The sequence below is a fragment of the Pseudopodoces humilis genome, chromosome 1 (genome assembly GCF_049639895.1).
Source record: "Pseudopodoces humilis isolate 2021_Gansu_Grassland_sample_001 chromosome 1, ASM4963989v1, whole genome shotgun sequence".
NCBI classification, from domain to species: Eukaryota; Metazoa; Chordata; class Aves; order Passeriformes; family Paridae; genus Pseudopodoces; species Pseudopodoces humilis.
Genome location: NC_142200.1, coordinates 3,478,052 through 3,496,461, shown reverse-complemented (window position 1 = coordinate 3,496,461; position 18,410 = coordinate 3,478,052). Strand labels below are relative to the sequence as shown.

At 51.3% G+C, this 18,410-nt stretch overlaps 1 protein-coding gene across 1 annotated transcript in view; it reads right to left on the bottom strand.

The window, feature by feature from the left end:
* Positions 1-317: 317 nt before the first annotated feature.
* Positions 318-18,410, bottom strand: part of PTP4A3 (protein tyrosine phosphatase 4A3) — a 39,034-nt gene continuing 20,941 nt past the window's right edge. Inside the window, exons 2-6 of the mRNA XM_005516876.3 lie at positions 7,322-8,128; positions 5,939-6,031; positions 2,596-2,726; positions 2,187-2,261; positions 318-1,724 (exon numbers count right to left, since the gene is read on the bottom strand). Coding sequence (XP_005516933.1) covers positions 1,607-1,724; positions 2,187-2,261; positions 2,596-2,726; positions 5,939-6,031; positions 7,322-7,426 — 522 coding nt within the window. The 5' untranslated portion in view covers positions 7,427-8,128 and the 3' untranslated portion in view covers positions 318-1,606. The remainder of the gene's footprint in view (positions 1,725-2,186; positions 2,262-2,595; positions 2,727-5,938; positions 6,032-7,321; positions 8,129-18,410) is intronic.

Below are 18,410 nucleotides of genomic sequence, written 5' to 3'. Positions count from 1 at the left end.
TCTACGTTCTGGAAGGCACACAAACCTTTTGGAGAGATCCAACACAGGGCACTGAGGGCATCTCAAGCGGGTCAGCCTAAAACCCAACGAGGTGGATGACCAGCCCTCCTTGTCCCAACAACTGTGATGCTCTGCAGCTGAGGGGTGAGCAGCAGCGAGCCCAAAGGCCACCTGGAGCATGCCCTGGGCCACATGTATGTCCTGGTGATAGTGGATGGCAGCCAGCTGTGACAGTGCTGGGGATCAAGTCTGGGGGACCATGGGTCACCTCCTGGGCTCTACTGGGCAGTGATTGGAGAAAGAAATGCCAGAGGATGTGCGGAAGACAAACGGTATTTTTTAAGTTGTTTTTTTTTTTTCCTTTAATTAGCAAATTTCTTTTTATCCTCATTAAAAGAAAAAAAACATCCCCACACCCCCTATGTGCCCACTGCTCCAACTGCTGTAAGCATTCAAAGGCAGAAAGTTGAGAGATGTTTAATGTCCCAGCTCAGGGGCAGCTCTGAGCCCACCCCACCTGGGTGTGTGCCAGGGGTGCCAGGCGCCTTGGTACAGATATGGAAAAGGCAGGTGCAAAATTAGGTGATGTGCTCTTGCCAGGAACACCCAAAATCCCCTAGGAAAGCTGCAGCCGAGCCCCTCAGCCAGCATATGCAGTGGTGGTGGTGGACATGGATGTGCCATGAAAGGCACACTGTGTCCCCAGGGCACTGCAGCCAGAATTGGGATTTGTGGCACAGCTCAGGGATGGGGACATGACAGCAGAGAACCCACCACCCTGGGCACTGAATTTGGAAGCTATAAATAAGAGTACCCCACACTTTGGGGGACCCAGTACTGATCCAGCATCCCAGCAGAGCTGAGTGCCTCAAAGCCCTGCTGGCATCCCCGAGGTTCCCAGCAGTTCTGCCTTCACTGGAGCAAGTTCCTAGCGAGCCCCATCTGCAGCATCCTGGCTGGCATTGAGGCAACAGGGAGGTGGTGAGGTGACAGAGGGGCCAGGAGAAAGGGAATGGTGCTGGAGGTCTTAGCTCAGCCCTTCCCCTGGTCACAAGGGTCACTGAGCTAAGAGCCCATCACCTCTCCCCACTATCATCACTTTCCCCCCCGAGGCCACTGTGCCATCCCCACCTCCATCCCTGCTGCTGCAGCCCTTATTTATGGGGAAGAGGTGGGGAAGTTTTTCTGGGGGTGCTCTGGCCTTATGCACCCCATCCCTTCTCAGCTGGCACAGCCCTGCCTGCATCACCCCAAACCAAGCACCCTTTGTCCACCCCTCTCAGTGCAATGGGAGGGGAAAGGAGGGAGGAGGATGGTGATGAAGAACGGTCACACAAGCTCATTGCCTGCTAACACCGAGAGTCAAAGGGCAGTGCTGCCTTCCCTCCTCAGGGCTGCAGCTGGAGACAGCAGCCTTTTTTGGGGATCCAGCAAGACGAGTGTGCTGTGAGTGCTGGAACACAATGGAGATGTTCCATGTCCCCAGCCCAGCCCTGGCAGAGGGGCGGCGCGTGGGGAGCGCAGGGCTGGGTGAAGAGGTGAGGGGGTGGGATGTGTGCGAGTGCCTGGGGGTCTGTGCACGGATTTTGGCAAGAGGTCATTGAGGTTACATGATGCAGCATTTGTTCTTGTGGTTATGAGGGTCCTTAAATCGGAGTCTCTGCTTTGGTCGGTATTTTTCCAAGTATGTCAGCTGCTTGCTGTTGATGGCTCCTCTGCGCTTCCTGTGGGGACAGAGAAATGCCAGAACAGTCAGAAGTGTGGCACAAGATCCCCCCAACCCCAAACAACCCCTGTTAGGGTGCTGAGCTCCCCTGCCTGAAGCAGGAGGGGATTTTGGAGGCTGAAGCCAGGTGCACCCTCCAAGGACGGAGACAGGCACTGACCCCAGCAGCATTCCTCGCTCACCTAGGAGCAAGTCCCAGGACAAGGAGAGCTGGAGAGGAGATGTGGGACAGAGCTGGGGTGACTGCTTAAAGTCCCTCAGGGGTGCTGCCAGCAGCTGCCCCAGCCTCCTGCAAAGGCACAGGATACTCCATGCCAACACCTTGTTTACCCGTCCCCAAATAAGAGAAAAGCAACCCAGGAGTCACCAAAAAAACTAAACCCTAGGAGGACATGCCAGATCTCTCTATTCCCTCAGAGATGGACTTTCTGCCCTAACATCACAACACTGCTTCACTTACTGTCGGATGAACTGGATGGCATCTTCATACTTCATCCCACTCTCGATCAACGCCAGTGCAACAAGGACGGGAGCGCTGAAAGGCAAAAGCAGTGGCTGTCACTCCCCAGTCACACAGCCCAGAGGCTGATATCCATCATTTAAAGGTCAAGGAGAAGGCCAGGTAGCAGATCCCCCCCATGAACACTTATTCCCACTAGGGTTTCACAAAACCCTGCTCAAAGAGGGACTGGGAAAAGGAAGGAGGACCACTGCCATGTTTGTCCCTCTCCTGCCTTTGTGAAGAGGTGGCAGCTGGGACAAAACCCTGCTCAAAGGGGGACTGGGGAAGGGAAAGAGGAGAGCTGGCATGGTTTTCCCTCTCCTGCATTCATGAGGGGTGGCAGCTGGGGTGCTGGGCTCAGACTCACCGCCCCAGGCCAGCCACGCAGTGCACGGCCACGCAGCAGCCGGGGTCCTCGCAGAACTTGGTCTTCAACAAGTTGAGCCAATCTTCCACAATCTTGCTGGGAGGAGGCGCTCCATCATCAAATGGCCAATCCTGCAAGGTAGGGAAGAGAGAAACTCTGTCAAGTCTTTGGGGGAAACCTTTAAGGGGTTGTTTTTCACTCAGAGTGATGGTGTTTGGGGTCTCAGCTGCAGGGAGGTAGAAGAGTGCCAGAACTGGGCTCACAGCATAGCTCTGTGTAGGCTGTTTTGTGGCATCATCTGCGCCTGACTGCTTTGGCTCAGGGTTTGAAGCCACACAAATCCAGGTCTGGAGTCTTTCCACCTTCTATGGCAGGTTCAGCCTTTAGGAACACTTGTAGGATCTGCAACATGGTCCCCATGACCTCCTGCCTCTGCAGACCAGGATGGCCACCCCATGCTCCATTCCCCATCCAGATGACCTCACTGAGCTTTGGGGTGATGCAGTTCCCATCCTCCCCCCCGCCAGCTCCTAATTCCAGCACTTCATAGCACATTGTAGGGGATTTGAACGAAGGTGGCTTGAAGATGGTTGAAATCTCAGAGCTTGCTTGATGCAGTGCTGAAATTCAGCTTCCTGCAACCCACTAGCACAGCCCTAGAGAGAGTCAAAGGGAGGGAGATCACTCCAAATGGGGCCATTTAAATACCATCCTTCAGGAAAGGACAAAGAAAAAAAGAAATCCCGTCTTCTGAGCTTTATTGTCAAGTTGCAGGGCTTCAAAACTGGAGCACGATGAGGAAGCTGGTCAAATGGGTTCTGCATTTGATACCTCTCAGCCATGGGCTCAGTTATGAGGGGTGTTGTAAAATGGTGATTTCTTTCCCAAAACAGATTTGTCAGGAGGAGCCTGGCCACTGGCTATGCAGCAGTGGAAGAGAGAGTCAGGAAGGGCAGCATCACTTGGAGAGAATGTGGCTTGGTGAGCCCCAAAGGGTGGGGGGTACCAGGCCCTAATCCTAGATTTTGAGGGGTGAGTCATTAAGCTGCTGTGCTGGAGTCATCCTTGGTGTGAGATGGCAAAATAAGCTGCTTCACTGCAGCGTTTGAACAGGTGGTGTGACTTCTGCTGGGATTTGATAGTAAAGGAGCATGCTGGGCTTCTTCAGGGTATTTGTAGTGCTCGAGCCAGCCACCTGCCTGGCCTGTGCCTGTCCTGCAAGGCCATCTCCTCCTGCAAGGCCATGGCCTCCCTGCAACCATGAGTGCAGGTCAGGGGCTCACACCAGGGATGACACAGCACACCACAGCATCATCTTGTGATGGAATGGCTGAGATGGAAGACACCTTCAAATATCATCTAACCCAGCCCCATGCCATGGCAGGGACACCTTCCACTATCCCAGGTTTCTGCAACCTGGCAATGGACCCTTCCAGAGATGGGGCAGCCAACAGCTTCTCTGGGTAACCTGTGCCTCACCCCTCTCATGATAAAAACCTTCTTCCTTATGTCTTATCTAAATCTGCCCTCTGTCAGTTTAAAGACATTCCCCCTTGTTCTATCACTACATGCCTGTGTAAATAGTCCAGCTCTCCTGCAGCCCCTTTAGAGGCTTTAAGGTCTCCCCAGAACCTTCTCTTCTCCATATATAGACCTATATATGGTCTATATATAGAAGCATAGAATTGTTTAGGTTGGAAAAGCCCTCTAAAATCATCAAATCCTACTGTTAACCCAGCACTGCCAAGGCCACCAGTAAACCATGTAGATGTGGTCTCCAAGTGCCACATCTACAGGTCTTTTAAACCCCTCCAAGGATGGTGACTCCACCACTTCTCTGGGAAGGCTGTTTCAATGCTTGACAACCCTTTCAGTGAAGAAGTTTTTCCTAATAACCAATCTAAACCTCCCCTGGAGCAACTGGAAGTCATTCCCTCCTGTCCTGTTGCTTGTAACCTGTGAGAAGTGACCAACCCCCACCTGGCTATAACCTCCTTTCAGGGAGTTGTAGAGAAGATAAGATCTTCCCCAAGCCTCCTTTTCTCCAGGCTAAACACCCTCAGCTGCTCCTCATCAGACTTGTGCACCAATATATGTTTATATGTCAAATATATATATCAGGATACAGATAAAAAATATAACAAACTGTGTATACCAAATAAAAATATATACCATGATATGTATATATATATATAAAATATACAGAGATTTTATATAATTATAGAGATAGTTCTGTATCTGCAGAAATACATCTATCTATAGAAAAACAGGTTATAGATATCTCTTGATTTACTTTATATATTTTCTATGTGGTTATAGAAACTTTGATATAGAAGCTATTTAATTTCTATTCAGTGTCTTGTATAGTTTCTCTAACTCTCTATATAAAACATATCCTAGATATGTATCTCTCCACATAAGAGAGACATAAGAGATGTAAAGAGGTACATATATCCTAGATATAGAAACTCAGACTGGAGGCTCCAGTTAGAAACGGGGTAAAATGCAGACTTTGGTGTCTAAGTGAGCAGATATGGTCTCCAACATACGGATTCTATATATGTAGGATACAGCTATCTTTCCAAGATATATCCTGTAGAGACACAGATTGCATCTATATCTAGAGACATCTGCATCTGGAGGATCTGTATCTAGAGAGCCACGGGATTATCCACCTATATCCCTGAGGATCTAAGATAGAGCCTCCTCTCTAGGATACACGTTGTACAGACAGAGCTATATGAAGAGGTCCTACACACAGAGGACCACCCCAGGAGACACGAGGCACTTCCAAACCCTTCCCTAAATAATGAGCAGAGCCTCACTTCCCAGCTGGAGCTGAACTCCCTGGCAGGGCTATCATGCCTGACATCATCTCCAATTACTTATCAGCCAAGATACAGCCCAGGCAGCTGCCTGCTCTGCCTTTCCCAGCTTGCTGCCTGCTCCCTTTCATCCCCCCCAGCTGCACCAGCCGGCTGCTGGAAGAGCAAAAAACCCTCACAGCACCCCCCAGGATAAGATAACGCCGCGGGTAATGAGAACCACGCGCATCTTCCACGTGGGATCAGGCGCTCTCATCCCTGGATGTTTCAGAGCCTGAGCAACAGGCAGGGAAGGCAGCTGCCGACTCAGCCGGGTGAGTCACAGTTTCGGCTGCGTGGGCAGCACTTCTCTTTTTAAAGCACCAGCCTCAGCTCAGCTCAGCTGGGCTTCCAACTCTGCTGCTGCCTCAGTGTGACACTGTATTGGGCTACTGGGGTGTTGAACAGCCCCAAGGGATGAGATATTTAAGGGCGGTGTTGGGGCAGCCCCCCCAGTGCCCATCCTGCTGCCCACCTACCATGACAGTGATGCCGTCTTTCTCCAGGGGGGTCTTGTCATAGGTCACTTCACACACTCGCACGACCGTGGTGGCACCATATTTCTTCAGGTCCTGGGGAGGGAAGGAGAAGGAGGGGTCTGAACAGATCCTGCCAGATGCACCCCAGTTAACCCAACACACCCAAGCCCTGTTATGACTATGTGGAGCAGTATGGACCCTAAAACAGTGCTGTGCCCCTTCTCTGAACCTTTGACCCGTGGTCCACCCAGCCTGGCAGGCACAAGGAAACATGAAATCCCAGGACACCAAAGCCACGTGGCCTCGTAGGATTTTTAACCAGCATCTTCATGACTCCTCACTCGTAAGTACCAATGGAGCCATTTATTTTTAAACCCTCACAGTCACATCAGCAGAGATTTTACACCCCAGGCAAAGAAACATCCCTGACATGGGTGCAAGTCCTCTGAAGGAGAAATTTGTGCCTGGTGAGGTCACACTCCTGATGCAGAAATGCATGGAGGCAGCTGTGGGGGGAGTCGTAGCATGCCCCACAAATGGAGCTCAGCATCTCACAGATGGCTCAGGGGCTCCTTCTCCACCTCGCTGCTGTATCCCATCATCACTCCAACATGCTGCAGGCTCAGGCGTGGGACTTGGGATGTTTCCAGCATGGCTCATTGCCCGGCGAGAGGATTGCCCCCGGATTACGTGCCCGGTGCGCCGGCCTCTCCAGGCACCGTGAGATCATCCCTACCAATGATCCACCTCCTTTGTTCCCCATGTGCGCTCACCAGACCGTGGTTGAGCCCCACATGCTCAGCAGCCCAGCTAAAAGTCTAAAAGACTGGAGGAAAGGGAAACTTTTCTCTCTTCCCACTGGTGTGGTCCCATTGCTTGGTGCACAGCATGCAGAGTATGGGGTGGCTGTCCCCAAATCACAGCCTGTCACCCTGAGGCAGTGGCACTCACACAGCTGCTACCAGTGTTGGCTCTTCAACACCAAGCTCTCCAGCACTACCCAGCACACTCTGGGCACTGGAAATACGCTGTGACATTTGGGATGAAAAGACATTATTGAGGTGCTGGGAGGAACAGGGCAGGTTGTGTGCACCCATGTGCATCACTCCAAAGCCCTGTGACATGATGTGCTACTGGATCTGGCAGGAGATGAAATGGGAATGGGGAAACTCTGCTCCATCTCTAATGTGTGCAAACATCACATTTGGGGTCCTGAAAAACATCCCATCCCAAAAAGCTGACAATGATTAGACCCACTGCCCCAGGATGGCACCTGGGGCTGTGGCACCAAAGGGGATGTGCTGTCTTCTCATTGACATCAGCTTTTAGCCTCAAAAGATACAACTGGACCCAGGTCCCCACCTTCCAGTCTCCCCTCCTTACCTCCAAGAAGGTGCTGAGTGTGGCATTGGTGGGGTTGTGGGTGATGAGGAACCTCATGTTTTTGTAGCAGACCTCCACGGGTGCAGGGCGGTTCATCCGTGCCATGGTGGGGACAGTGGGAAGGTGAGGTGGTGCTGACAGTGGTGGGGGAAAAACCCAAGAAAAGTGTGGTGTGGAGGGGCAAAAAAACCCCAAAACAAACAAAAACCCAACAACCCCTCTGCGCTTCAAAAATAAAAATAAAACAGGATCGAGAACTCAATATACAGACGTTGTGCAAATAATCCCAAATCCTGGGAGCGTGCTGGCTTCCTTGACACACCACAAGCTCCCCCAGGCACAAAAAAAGCCGGATGGGGAAAAAAAAAATAATATTAATGATAATAATAATTAAAAAAAAAAAAAATCCCTTTGCTGTAGTGTTGGCGTTCTCTGCGTGTGCGCGACGGTGAGCGGCTGCTGCCTCCGGTGCCGCGCGCTCCCGGGCGCTCTAGAAAGGCCTCTGCATATGGGGGGTGGTGGTGGCGGGAGGGTGACCCCCGTCACGTTACCCCATCGGGGTATGTGGAGTACTTGGGGGCGGCACGGGGGGCCGGGAGCCTACGGGGCGGCGTCGGCGGCGTCCGGCAGCGGTGCCTCGCTGGGGCGATCCATGCACGGGAGCCTTGAATGGTTGAGTCGGAGGGTCGGGGTGCTGGGCGAGACGAGGAGAGGCGGCCGGGGGCTGCTTCACAGGGCGGGCTGCCGGGGGCTGCGGGGCTCACAGCTGCTCCTCAGCACCTCCATAAATCCCAGCGGAGAGCGAGGCTGCAGGGGAGAGAAAGGGAAACACAGTGGTGAGAGTGTCCTCCTCCCCATGGAAGCCCCTGCCTGGTGTGGGTGCCCCTGAAGGCACCATCACTTTCTACATCCCGTACGGGCATCCCTGACCAGAGCATCCCTGACCATTGGCATCTTCACAGGAGACCACAGATTAGAAAGCAAGGTAGTATTTAAAGCTAAAGCTGAAATATCATCTGGAGAGCTGAAATGGCACTAAAAATCCAGAGAGGGTAACTCACATTTCACCCGCAGAACGGAAAAGCACATGGCAGGGAAGGCCTTGCTTCAATATGCCACCCAACATCTGCACCTCCTGGTGGATTTAAGCACCCAATCCACACCCACTGACCCCCTGACACCCATCCAGACCCCCCAGACCTCACCTTTGTGTCCCCAAAAAGCATGCTGAGTATCTCCACCCCAAATGCACGCTGTGTCTGAAACCAGCTGCCACTGCTGCTAATCGGCCACATGCTCCTGGTGCTGGGCTCATGTCCACCAAATGCACCTCTAATGCTCTTAGGAGAATTAAGCTGCCTGCAAATGAGCTATCTTGAGGAGGGGGGGGCAAGGAGGGGGTTGTGTGTGTGTGGTTTTGCCAGGGTTAGTGATGGATGTGTCTCCCAGCCTGCCCATCCACATTCCCACACAGCCAGCACATCACTCCCAGTAACGGAGACCGGTCCCTCAACCCGTGGCATCTTTGCTTTCAAGGATGGCAGTGGGAAGAATTAAAAAAGAAAATCAGTTCCCACTGTGGAAATACCCAAATCAATGAGATATTTGGCCCAGCAGGGAGGCAAGGGCTCTGCCAGTCCCACTCAGAGCCGAGGAAAACCCAGCTGGAGCCTCCCCAGGTTTTCCCCACTGGACTCTTGTTTTGAAGCTGGTCCTTTCCCCAGGTCAGCGGCTGCTTAGTGCTGGGTGGCCAGGGCCTCAAAATAGACCATAAGCACATAAGTAACCCGAGCCAGGCCAGCAGGCACCCCCTTGCCTCTCCTCACAGCAGCCAGAAACTTTCCCCTCTGGATTGCTTCACCCTTATGCAATGAGACAAAGTGGGAGCAGGGAGATAAGCTGAGCCTTGAGCAGCTCATCACAGCACCTGGGCACTGACAATGAGTTCATCCAGGCCTGAGCATCATTTACGACATGTTTAACAGCTCCTGCTTCTCCAGTGGTACCCAGGAATTAAAAAGTTAAATAGCAACAGGAAAAAAGCCAGATGAGGTGAAGGGAAGCAGAGATGCTCTGCTAAATGTGCCCAGTTTGGCTGCCAAAATCATGGACTCTTCCCAACAAGCGTCACACCTGACTCATTTTTTTTGCCCATAAAAAAGGGGATAATGCTATCCCACAGCCCTGCGAGGATGTTCTGCAAAGTTCAGACCCTGCCTGAGCTACAGGGGATGAGTGGGACACCCAGGGGGAAAGATATTCCAGTCCCTATTGAGAAATCAGATTTTAGCAGTTGATGGAGGCTGGGAGCTTGGCTGAGGCATGGGAGTGAGGTGGGAGCTGTGTCCCTGCAGCATTTTAGGTGTGATTCAGAGCAGCTCAGCCCACAGATGACGCTGAACCCCCCCAGGATAGATGACCCTCCCCCCTGGACCACAGCAGCTGGAATTTTTGCTCAAAGCTTGCAATGATCCTGCAAGATGGGCTCAGAAACCTGCTCTCCTCACAGTGTACACCATGCTTTTTCAGTGATGATCCCACCCATTACTTTGTTTGTGGGATCTGCTTCTCCCCAAGACAATCTCACCACAGCTTGGTAAAAACCAGTCTGGTATTTCTGGAGGGTAGTTTTGGGCTGGTTTTGGCCATGTGGCTCCTACATGTCCAGCTGCCCATCTGCTGGCCAGCACAACCACAAAAAGAGCCAGCAAGCCAGTGAGTGAATGTTTCCCAAAGAAAGCCTGCTGGCAATCCCCTCAGCAAAGTTCATCTTTTTCATTCCAAGGAAAAGAGTGCTTAAAACCCTCCAAAGGGATGGGAGGTGTGAGAGGTGGGCAGCCACAGTTGCTTGCATAAAGGGAAGAGCTGATGTGAAACAGAAATTGCCCCAAAACATCACCTTGAAAGCCCAGTTTCTCTGAAGCAAAGGACTTGAGGATCTTTTGCTTTTACTTCTTATGCCTTTGCTCTGCAGGCTTCCAGTGTGTTTAATGCCATCTGTCCTAATGATTTGATCTGATCCTGATGATCGATCTGATTTGATGCACCAGCACCAGAAGTGCACAAGGGAAAGCATTAAAAAACTACTTTTCTCCCTCCAAACAACCTCATACCTTGTTCTAACTGGCTGCCAGGGACATTAAAACGAACTGTGCCCATGTTTACCCATGTCCTGGATTAAATCCCACCCACTGAGCAACCCCATGGGACTGGCAGCTGCTGCCAGCACCAATGCCTGCGCTGCCCCCTGTCATCATCTGAGTTCATGCTCCATCGGCGCTCCGGATCCCGGACAATTTTTTATTGGCTTGGGTGTGCTTGCTGCCAGTAACGGAGGCTCAGTGGGAACCGCCTGCCTACGGGAACAGAGAGTGCTCCTTTCCCACAAGGTCTCCTCTCCAGTGGAAGCGTTTCAAGTATTTTGGCAATTGCACGTCCCAGCAGTTCAGCCCCGAAGCCCGTAAATCCCTAATGGATATTCAATCACAAATCATCCCTGGCGTTTCAGGCTGCAAGGCTGATCTCCATATTAAGCATGGCAGAACAATGTGGAAAAGGGAATTTCAGCTAGTATTAATAACCTGCCAAGTGGAATATAAATCCTTCTGATTTGAGCACTCCGGGGGATCTAGAGGAAGCATGTGAGGACACAGTGAACAAACCCTGGATGAGGATGCTCAGAAATGCAGCACTGGCCTGTCAGGCTCAAACCCATCTTGGAGAAGCCCAATGAAAGGAGGCTGTAGCCACGTGGGGGCTGGTCTCTTCTTCCACGCAACAAAGCAACAGGAGAAGATGAAACAGCCTCAAATTGTGCCAGGGGAGGTTTAGATTGGGTATAAGGAAACATTTCTTCACTAAAAGGGTGCTCAGACATTGGAGCAAGCTGCCCAGGGAAGTGGCAGAATCAGTATCTCTGGAAGTGTTCAGAAGAGACATGGATGTGGCGCACGGTTTAGTGGCGGACATGGCAGTGCTAGGTTAACAACTGACCTCAGAGATCTTTTCCAGCTTTAATGATTCTGTGATTTTCTTTTCACCCTGTGAAAATTTCTGCTTCTTACACAAGAATTTTGCAGCCAAGAGCCCACTGAGGATCCCACATGAACACACACCAGTGTGGCAAGAGAGAGTGAACGATGCTGCTCTAGGGGATGGGGACCACTGAGCCATTGTCTCCTTGTCTTACACCTCCAAAGCTGAGGAGATCACACGGCTCTCCAAAATACTCCTCTGCAGTGTGGCAAGACCATTACAAATGTCTTGGCCTCATCCCAGATGTCCAGAGACTGAACCTCCAACAGAGGGATGAGGCTGATTTTCCTCACAGCAACTTGATAAAAAATAGAGGTCAGATCTTCTTCACCCAGTGAATGCAAGAGCTTGGTTGGAGCGGTGAGCAGATGCTTGACCCGCCAGCTGTGCTGCTGGTACCCGGCTAGTGAGACACAGATGGTGGAGTCAAGTTTTCCTAAACACAGCACATCCCCAACAGAAGGAAAAGGAAGCCCTGCAGAGCCAAAGTGTCGCTCCACATGGGCTTTAGCAGTGGGACTCGGAACAAAGGCTCTTACTTACCCAAACAATGTGTATGTCACCCGTATATAAATATAGCAATCTTGGAGTGAGCACATCTCCTGTTCAAAGTTCACCTTCAGAGAAACCCAACAAAACACCCAGCTGTGTCATGCTTTCTTGACCTCTCTCCTGCTTTCAGCTCATGTAGCAAGACACTGACCAGCTCTTTCCCCTTAAGGCTGATGAAGTCCTGCTCTCCCTGCTCCCAACACGCACTTCCATCACCCCAAAAACTGACTCCAGGTTTCTGAGTATTTCAATTATCCCCATGCAAAAGTTTCTGCACACATCCATTGGCACTGACATGAGTGACCATGGGGAGCAGGTCTGTGAGGCTCACTACACACATGAGATCTGTACCAGTGGTACCACCACTGTCACTGCTGCCACCAGCATGAGCAACACCACCAGCATCACCATTGCCACCCACAACCAGCACAATGACCACTGCCATGAGCATCACCACTGCCACCAGTGTCACCACTGCTATCAATAGGAGGAGCGCCACTGGCATCACTACCACTGCCACCAGCATAAGCAGCACCACTGCCACCAACACCACGTCACCACTGCCACAGACATCAGCAGCACCACCACCACTGCCACCATTCCAGCCATTGCCACCAATGTCACCACTGCCACCACTATGAGCAACACTAGCACTGCCACCACCAGGTTTCACCAGCATGAGAAGCACCACCACTTCCACCAGCACTAGCAGCATCACCACTGCCACCATCGCCATCACTGCCAGGGAGGACAGGTCCCACGACACAGAGAGCCACAGTCCTGCTCCTGTGTCCTCAGCCTGTGGCTGCAGCTGGGACACAGCCAATGTGCTGAGATTTCCTCCAGTTGCATCTGCACGGAAGGAAACAGGAAAGGTCCAGGAGGAGAGCGACGGAAACAAAACACCCGGCAGGAGCCGGAATCTGTGGGGAGAGGTGTAAGCAGCCACTGGCACGTCCTGCTCCAGGTGCAGAGCTGGACAAAGCAGATGGGATGTCCTGGAAAAGCCATGCTGGGTACCGTGGTGGCTGTGGGGTACCTGCTGCCAGGAGTGAAGCAGTGCCCGGCACCATCTGCCAGGGAAGCATCGTGGGGTTATTTTTTAGGTTGTTTCTCTCGCTGCATGTGATGTTTTCTGAGCAAAACGTGACAAGGAGGATTAAAAATGCACAGGTGCAGAGGGAGAGTGACAGGGGGCTCTTGGCAGCCCATGAAAACACACCTGCAAGATAAACCAGGTCATGCATCTTTCTCCACCTCCTTTTTGGTGTGCAGTAAATACCACCTAACACAAAATTTCACCAAAGAGAGCTGTGCAGCCCTTGATTTTACAGCTCCAGTTGGACTTAAGGAGTTTAGTAGTATTTAGAGAGGAGGAAAAGACACCGGTATGATGTTGGCGTGGACATTTGCAAGCAGGAGGGACTCAGGACACCAGAAAAGAGAGAGGAATGGGGAAGCTGAGGCAGCAAGCCAGCCAGCCAGGTAAAAAAAAGAGCACAATCCTTCCAGTACTGAGCAAGCTGGGGAATGCACCAGAGGCACTGGTAACATGATCAACCCTTTCTTATCTTGTATGTGCACCTTTTGTCTTTGAAGAGAGGCTGAGGCAGTGTGGAAAGTGTCTACAAAGGTCCTTTGGGAGTTGTTTTTCCCTCTCACCCAGACTCACAACCCCTGGACATGGACCTTGTGCCCACATTGGGATTCCTTTGATGCCAACAGTGTCAGGGCTGCTTCTCCTCTCCAGAGCTCATGGGACAATGCCCTGAAGGAAACATGATGCTTTAAGCACCCCTTCAACAGCTCTTTATCTGGAATTTCTGCTTTTCCCTTCACACGCATTCCCTCCCCAAGCAACTCGAATTTGAGGTCTCCATGTACAGCTTTTTAATCTAATTCCTTCTGGTATCAGAAGAGATTCAGCCATCAGAGGATCATAAAAAACACAGAAAGGCACAAAAACTTCCACACTGTGGGGAAAAGGAACCCCCCCAGCTGAACACAGTCCCCCATCCATCCCTCCCTCCCTGTCCCCAGCAGTGGACAACTCACAGGCAGCCACCGGTGGCCCTGCTCACAGCAAGATCCTGGTTTTATGGTCTGGGATATCCCCTCCACTGCCTTCCCCCAGCAGCCACAAGGAGCTTGCAGCCGTGGTGCCAACGTCAGAGGCTTTTCCTGGCTTGGATTTGAAGGGAAAGGAGGAAAAAAAAAGAAAGGGGGGAGGAAGAGAGGCCAACTCCAAAGGGAAAAGTAATAACAGGCTTGGGGCTGGCTGCCTCCCAAATCTGCAGAGGGTGTGCCCTAGAGGGCTTTTTTGGGGAGGGGTGAAAGGCTTGGTTGTTTGGGGACGGATGGTCTCCACGCTGTGGTGCCTGATGCATGGGGAAGTCAGGCACCCCAAATACTGGGGGCCAGCTCCCCCCGTCCTCCAGGGATTTCTTTTGGCCAGAAGTATCGGGAAAAAAAAGCAATTCTGTGTATGATTGGGCATTTCCAGGCTTCAAGCCTTGTCCAACAGTATCTTTGTAAAGAAAAGAATCCAAATGTAGCATCCTCACCCCAAAACACACACTGGGGGCAAACTGACCCAGTAGTCCTCCCCAACAAGTACCACTGCCACGTGTCTCTCCCACCCTGAAACTCTGGTGCAGCTGAGCTTTTCTCTTGTGGTTTCTCAAAGTATTTTGAGCTAATTTAATAGTTGTGGCAGGTGGCAACGTTTGGGGGTGGGGGTGCAGAATGGTGCAGTTTTTTTGGGGGAAACATGAGAAACAGCAGCACACTCCTGGGAAGGAGGAGCTGCCATGACCTCCCCTTTAAGGTCAGTTTGAGCCTGAGCCTGTGCCACCAGACCTTTGCTATTTGCCATGTCCCTCCTTGGTGGTGGGATCCTGATGGGAAGTTGTCCCTGCATTACCTGGTCTTACCTTGTCAAGCCAGCAGCAGCCCTGACCCAAGGCCACCAGAGAGCTCTGTCTGCGTCACTGGTGCCTCTTGCACAACCCCCAACCCAGACAGGCTGCGGCGGCTTTGATGGAAGTTTGCTGATGATGAAGGGGGCTCCAGGGGACTCAAATCTACCCAAAGGGTGGATTTTGACCTGCAGATGATGTTGAAATAGTACTCTGTGACATGCTGGGGATGCAATACAGGACAGAACATGCTCTGCCTGTGATGTGTCCCATGGAAAGATCTCTGGTGGCATCAAGCTATGGTCAGGATTGCCCAGAGAAGCCAAGCTCTGGAGAAAGGCATCTCTTCCAAGTCAATGGCACCAGGTTTAGATGGTGTTTATGGGTCTCTGAGCTTCCTCCACCATCCAGACCCTGTGCTGCCTTGGATTGTCCTCCCAAACCATCTCGTTCTTGCTCTGCATTATTTAGTTTACACATTTCACTCCATGGAGACAGGGTCACACATGTCATGACAGGCTGATGAGAGGTGGCAGCACTACCAGCCCTCTCCTTTTTGTGGTGGACACCAAAGCACTTCTGAAGGCAGCCACCAAGCCCAATGGGACAGCAGACAACACCTGGGTTGTATCCTTCTTATCCTCCTCAGCTATGGCTATTGTCACTTTAACAGCAGAAGATGCTCCTTGAAATAGCCCCTCCAGGGATGTCCCTTTTCCAGCAGCATGGGACAGAGATGCTGCATGTAGGTGAGAGGTGTCCCCTCAGGACTATCAACAATACAGAGATCCTGGGGGAAACATGACTGAGTGTTAGCCAGGATAACTAAAAGCCACGGAGCAAGTGAAGTGAGATGGGAAAATAGGCTGCTCCTAGGTGGGATGTGGCAAGGTCTGGCAATATTATCAAGACACCCCAGCATGTCATGCTCCTGGCTCCTCCCATTAAGCCCAGGTGCTGCAGAGATGATTTCCCCTAAAACCCTCTTCTAGAAAACTCCTTAGCTCCAGCAAAAAGCCACAGCAGAGCTCCATGGGTGCTACAGGACAAGTGCTCTGCAAAAGCAACGTGTCCACAAAGCTCTAGGGACAAAGGTGGGTACTTCCAAGCTGCAAGTTTTGGATGCATGGCTACAGCATGGCCTGATCCTGCACCCTCTCTGGCTCCCCTGCACCCTCTCCTACCCTCCTGGACCCAGCCATCCTCAGCAACAGGGACAAAACCCTTTGGTTCTGCCGCCCTTGCGCAAAACCCCAGAGCTGTGCCAAGAGTTGTCCCCCACCCATGGGAGCTCGCAGAGCCAACAAAGGTGGTTTTCTTTCAAATAAAAGATTAAAGGGCATGAAATGCTGAAAGTCACAGCTGTTCTTGCTGCAGGGACATAAATGTCTCCACTTGTTCTGCAAAGTCTGCCTAGTGTGTAAAGCACTGCCTCATGTCTTCAGCTTGATTTGCACCTTGTCCACATGGGAGATGGGGGACTAAACTGGAAGGAGGGAGGATCAAGCATGACTTTGGAGGAAGGAGATAAAGCCAGTGCAAAGCTCAGATTGCTCAGGGTCTGCAAACCAGAATCACAGAATTGTAGAATCGTTCAGGTTGGAAAGGCTCTCCAAGCTCATCAAGCCCATCCTTCTACCAAGTACCATCCTGCCCACCAAACCATATTCCTGAGTACCGTGTCTACCCATTTTTGAACACTTTAGGGATGGTTTGCACCACTTCCCTGAGTAGCCCATTCCAGTACTGAGTAACTCCTTCAGTGAAGAAACTCTTCCTGATACCCAGCCTGAACCTCCCCTGGTGCAACTTGAGGCCTTTTCCCAACTACAGAACTTTTCCCAACTTCAGAACTTTTCCAACTACAGAACTCAAAGCCCCTTGGAAATGCACCTTGCAGTTGGGCTCAGATAGGCATGAAAAGGTGGGGATGTGGCTGTGGCTCTTTCTACAGCTCAGGAATTGGTGGCCAGGGAGACCTCATTGCAGGTTTTCAATGTATTAAAGGGATGTTGAAAAGAGAAGATGGAAAAAGACTTTTACACGGGCCTGTAGTGATAGTACAAAAAGCAACAGCTTTAAACTGAAAGAAGGCCGGTTCATCTTGAACATAAGGAAGAAATTTGTTATGATGGTAGTGGTGACACACTGAAGCAAGTTGTCCCCAGAAGCTGTGGCTGCTCCATCCCTGGAAGTGTTCAAGGCCAGGCTGGATGAGGCCTTGAGGAACCTGGTTACAATGGAAGGTGTGTCCCTGCCCATGGCAGCATGGTTGAAACTAGATAATCTTTAAAGGTCCTTTCCATCCCAAACCATTGCATGATTTTCTGAGTGCCTGATGGCCAGGGTGGTTGGGTGTCACCATGATCCTTCCCCTGGGTTCTCCACATCAGCTCCCACCCAGCTTCCCACTTGCCTCTTCATCAAGTGGGGTTCAAACTGGATTCAAGTTTAACCAAGGAATTAAAAAAGCCTTGCTGGAACAGGATGCTCTGAGAATTAGGTAAATGGGGTGAAAAATCCTTTGGGCTGGAGCTCTACAATGCTGCAGCTTGGGACATGGTCTTGGACCGCAAAAATGGGCTCCCCAATTACCATCAAGACTGTTCCTTTCTGGACTCCACACTAGAAGCAGAGAGCAGCTGCTGCAGCCCCAGATGAACACATTTTAAATCACATCCTCACTTGTCACACAGTGATGCTCTGGCATGCCAAGGCTGCTCCCAGCCACTGTTGGAGGCAAAACCAGCTAAAAAAAGATGGCAAACTATACAGATCCTGGCGCTTCTTGAACTTAAATGAACCGTCTTTCGATACAGAAGATGAACAGTCATCCAATCCTCTTCCTGTCATTCACAGGAAGGATTTCCAGCAGTGGCTTTGTAAAAGCCAGTAAACTCCCTGGTATCTCAGGAAGGGAAATTGTAATGATTTGCACGAGCAAAAAGCTTGTGTCAGAGCCACTGAGGGATGATGATACTTGGTGCTCTTCCCATCCTGTGAGGGAAAGCAAGGAGAAGGTCATGCAGCACAGCCAGCTGGCTTTGATGGACCACACCCAGGTGATTTTGGAGATCACCGAAGGAGATGGATCCTCAGGGGAATGGCAGGATGAGGAAGAAATCCATTCTGTCTAGAGTGGAAACACCACCTGAACACCACAACAAGAGGGGATGTCACATCCCATGGAATGGTGCACCCAGGAAAAGCAAATTCAGCAGTGGGATGTCGCAACCTCAAAGCACCTTTCCAGATTGATACCACTCTTGGGACAATGTGGAGGTGAAGTGGTCATCACCAAGTGTTTTTGGGGCTGGAGGAACCTGTAGTCAAGCATCACTTCTCCCCAAAATGCCAAAAGGGTGGAAGGAGAGCATCTGACTGTTCAGGAAGTGCCCAGGAAAGCTTACTCATGAGCATGCTTTGCCTTTGACTTTCTTTCATCTAGATCTTTGCATAAATCTGGTGCTGCCTTTAGGGAAATGCAAATTCCCTGGAGAAAGGGGAGCGTTTGAAGGTGCTGGCTGCTCTGATGCACCAGGCAAGGAAGCGACGCTTTTATCACCTGAAAATTAAATAAAGGC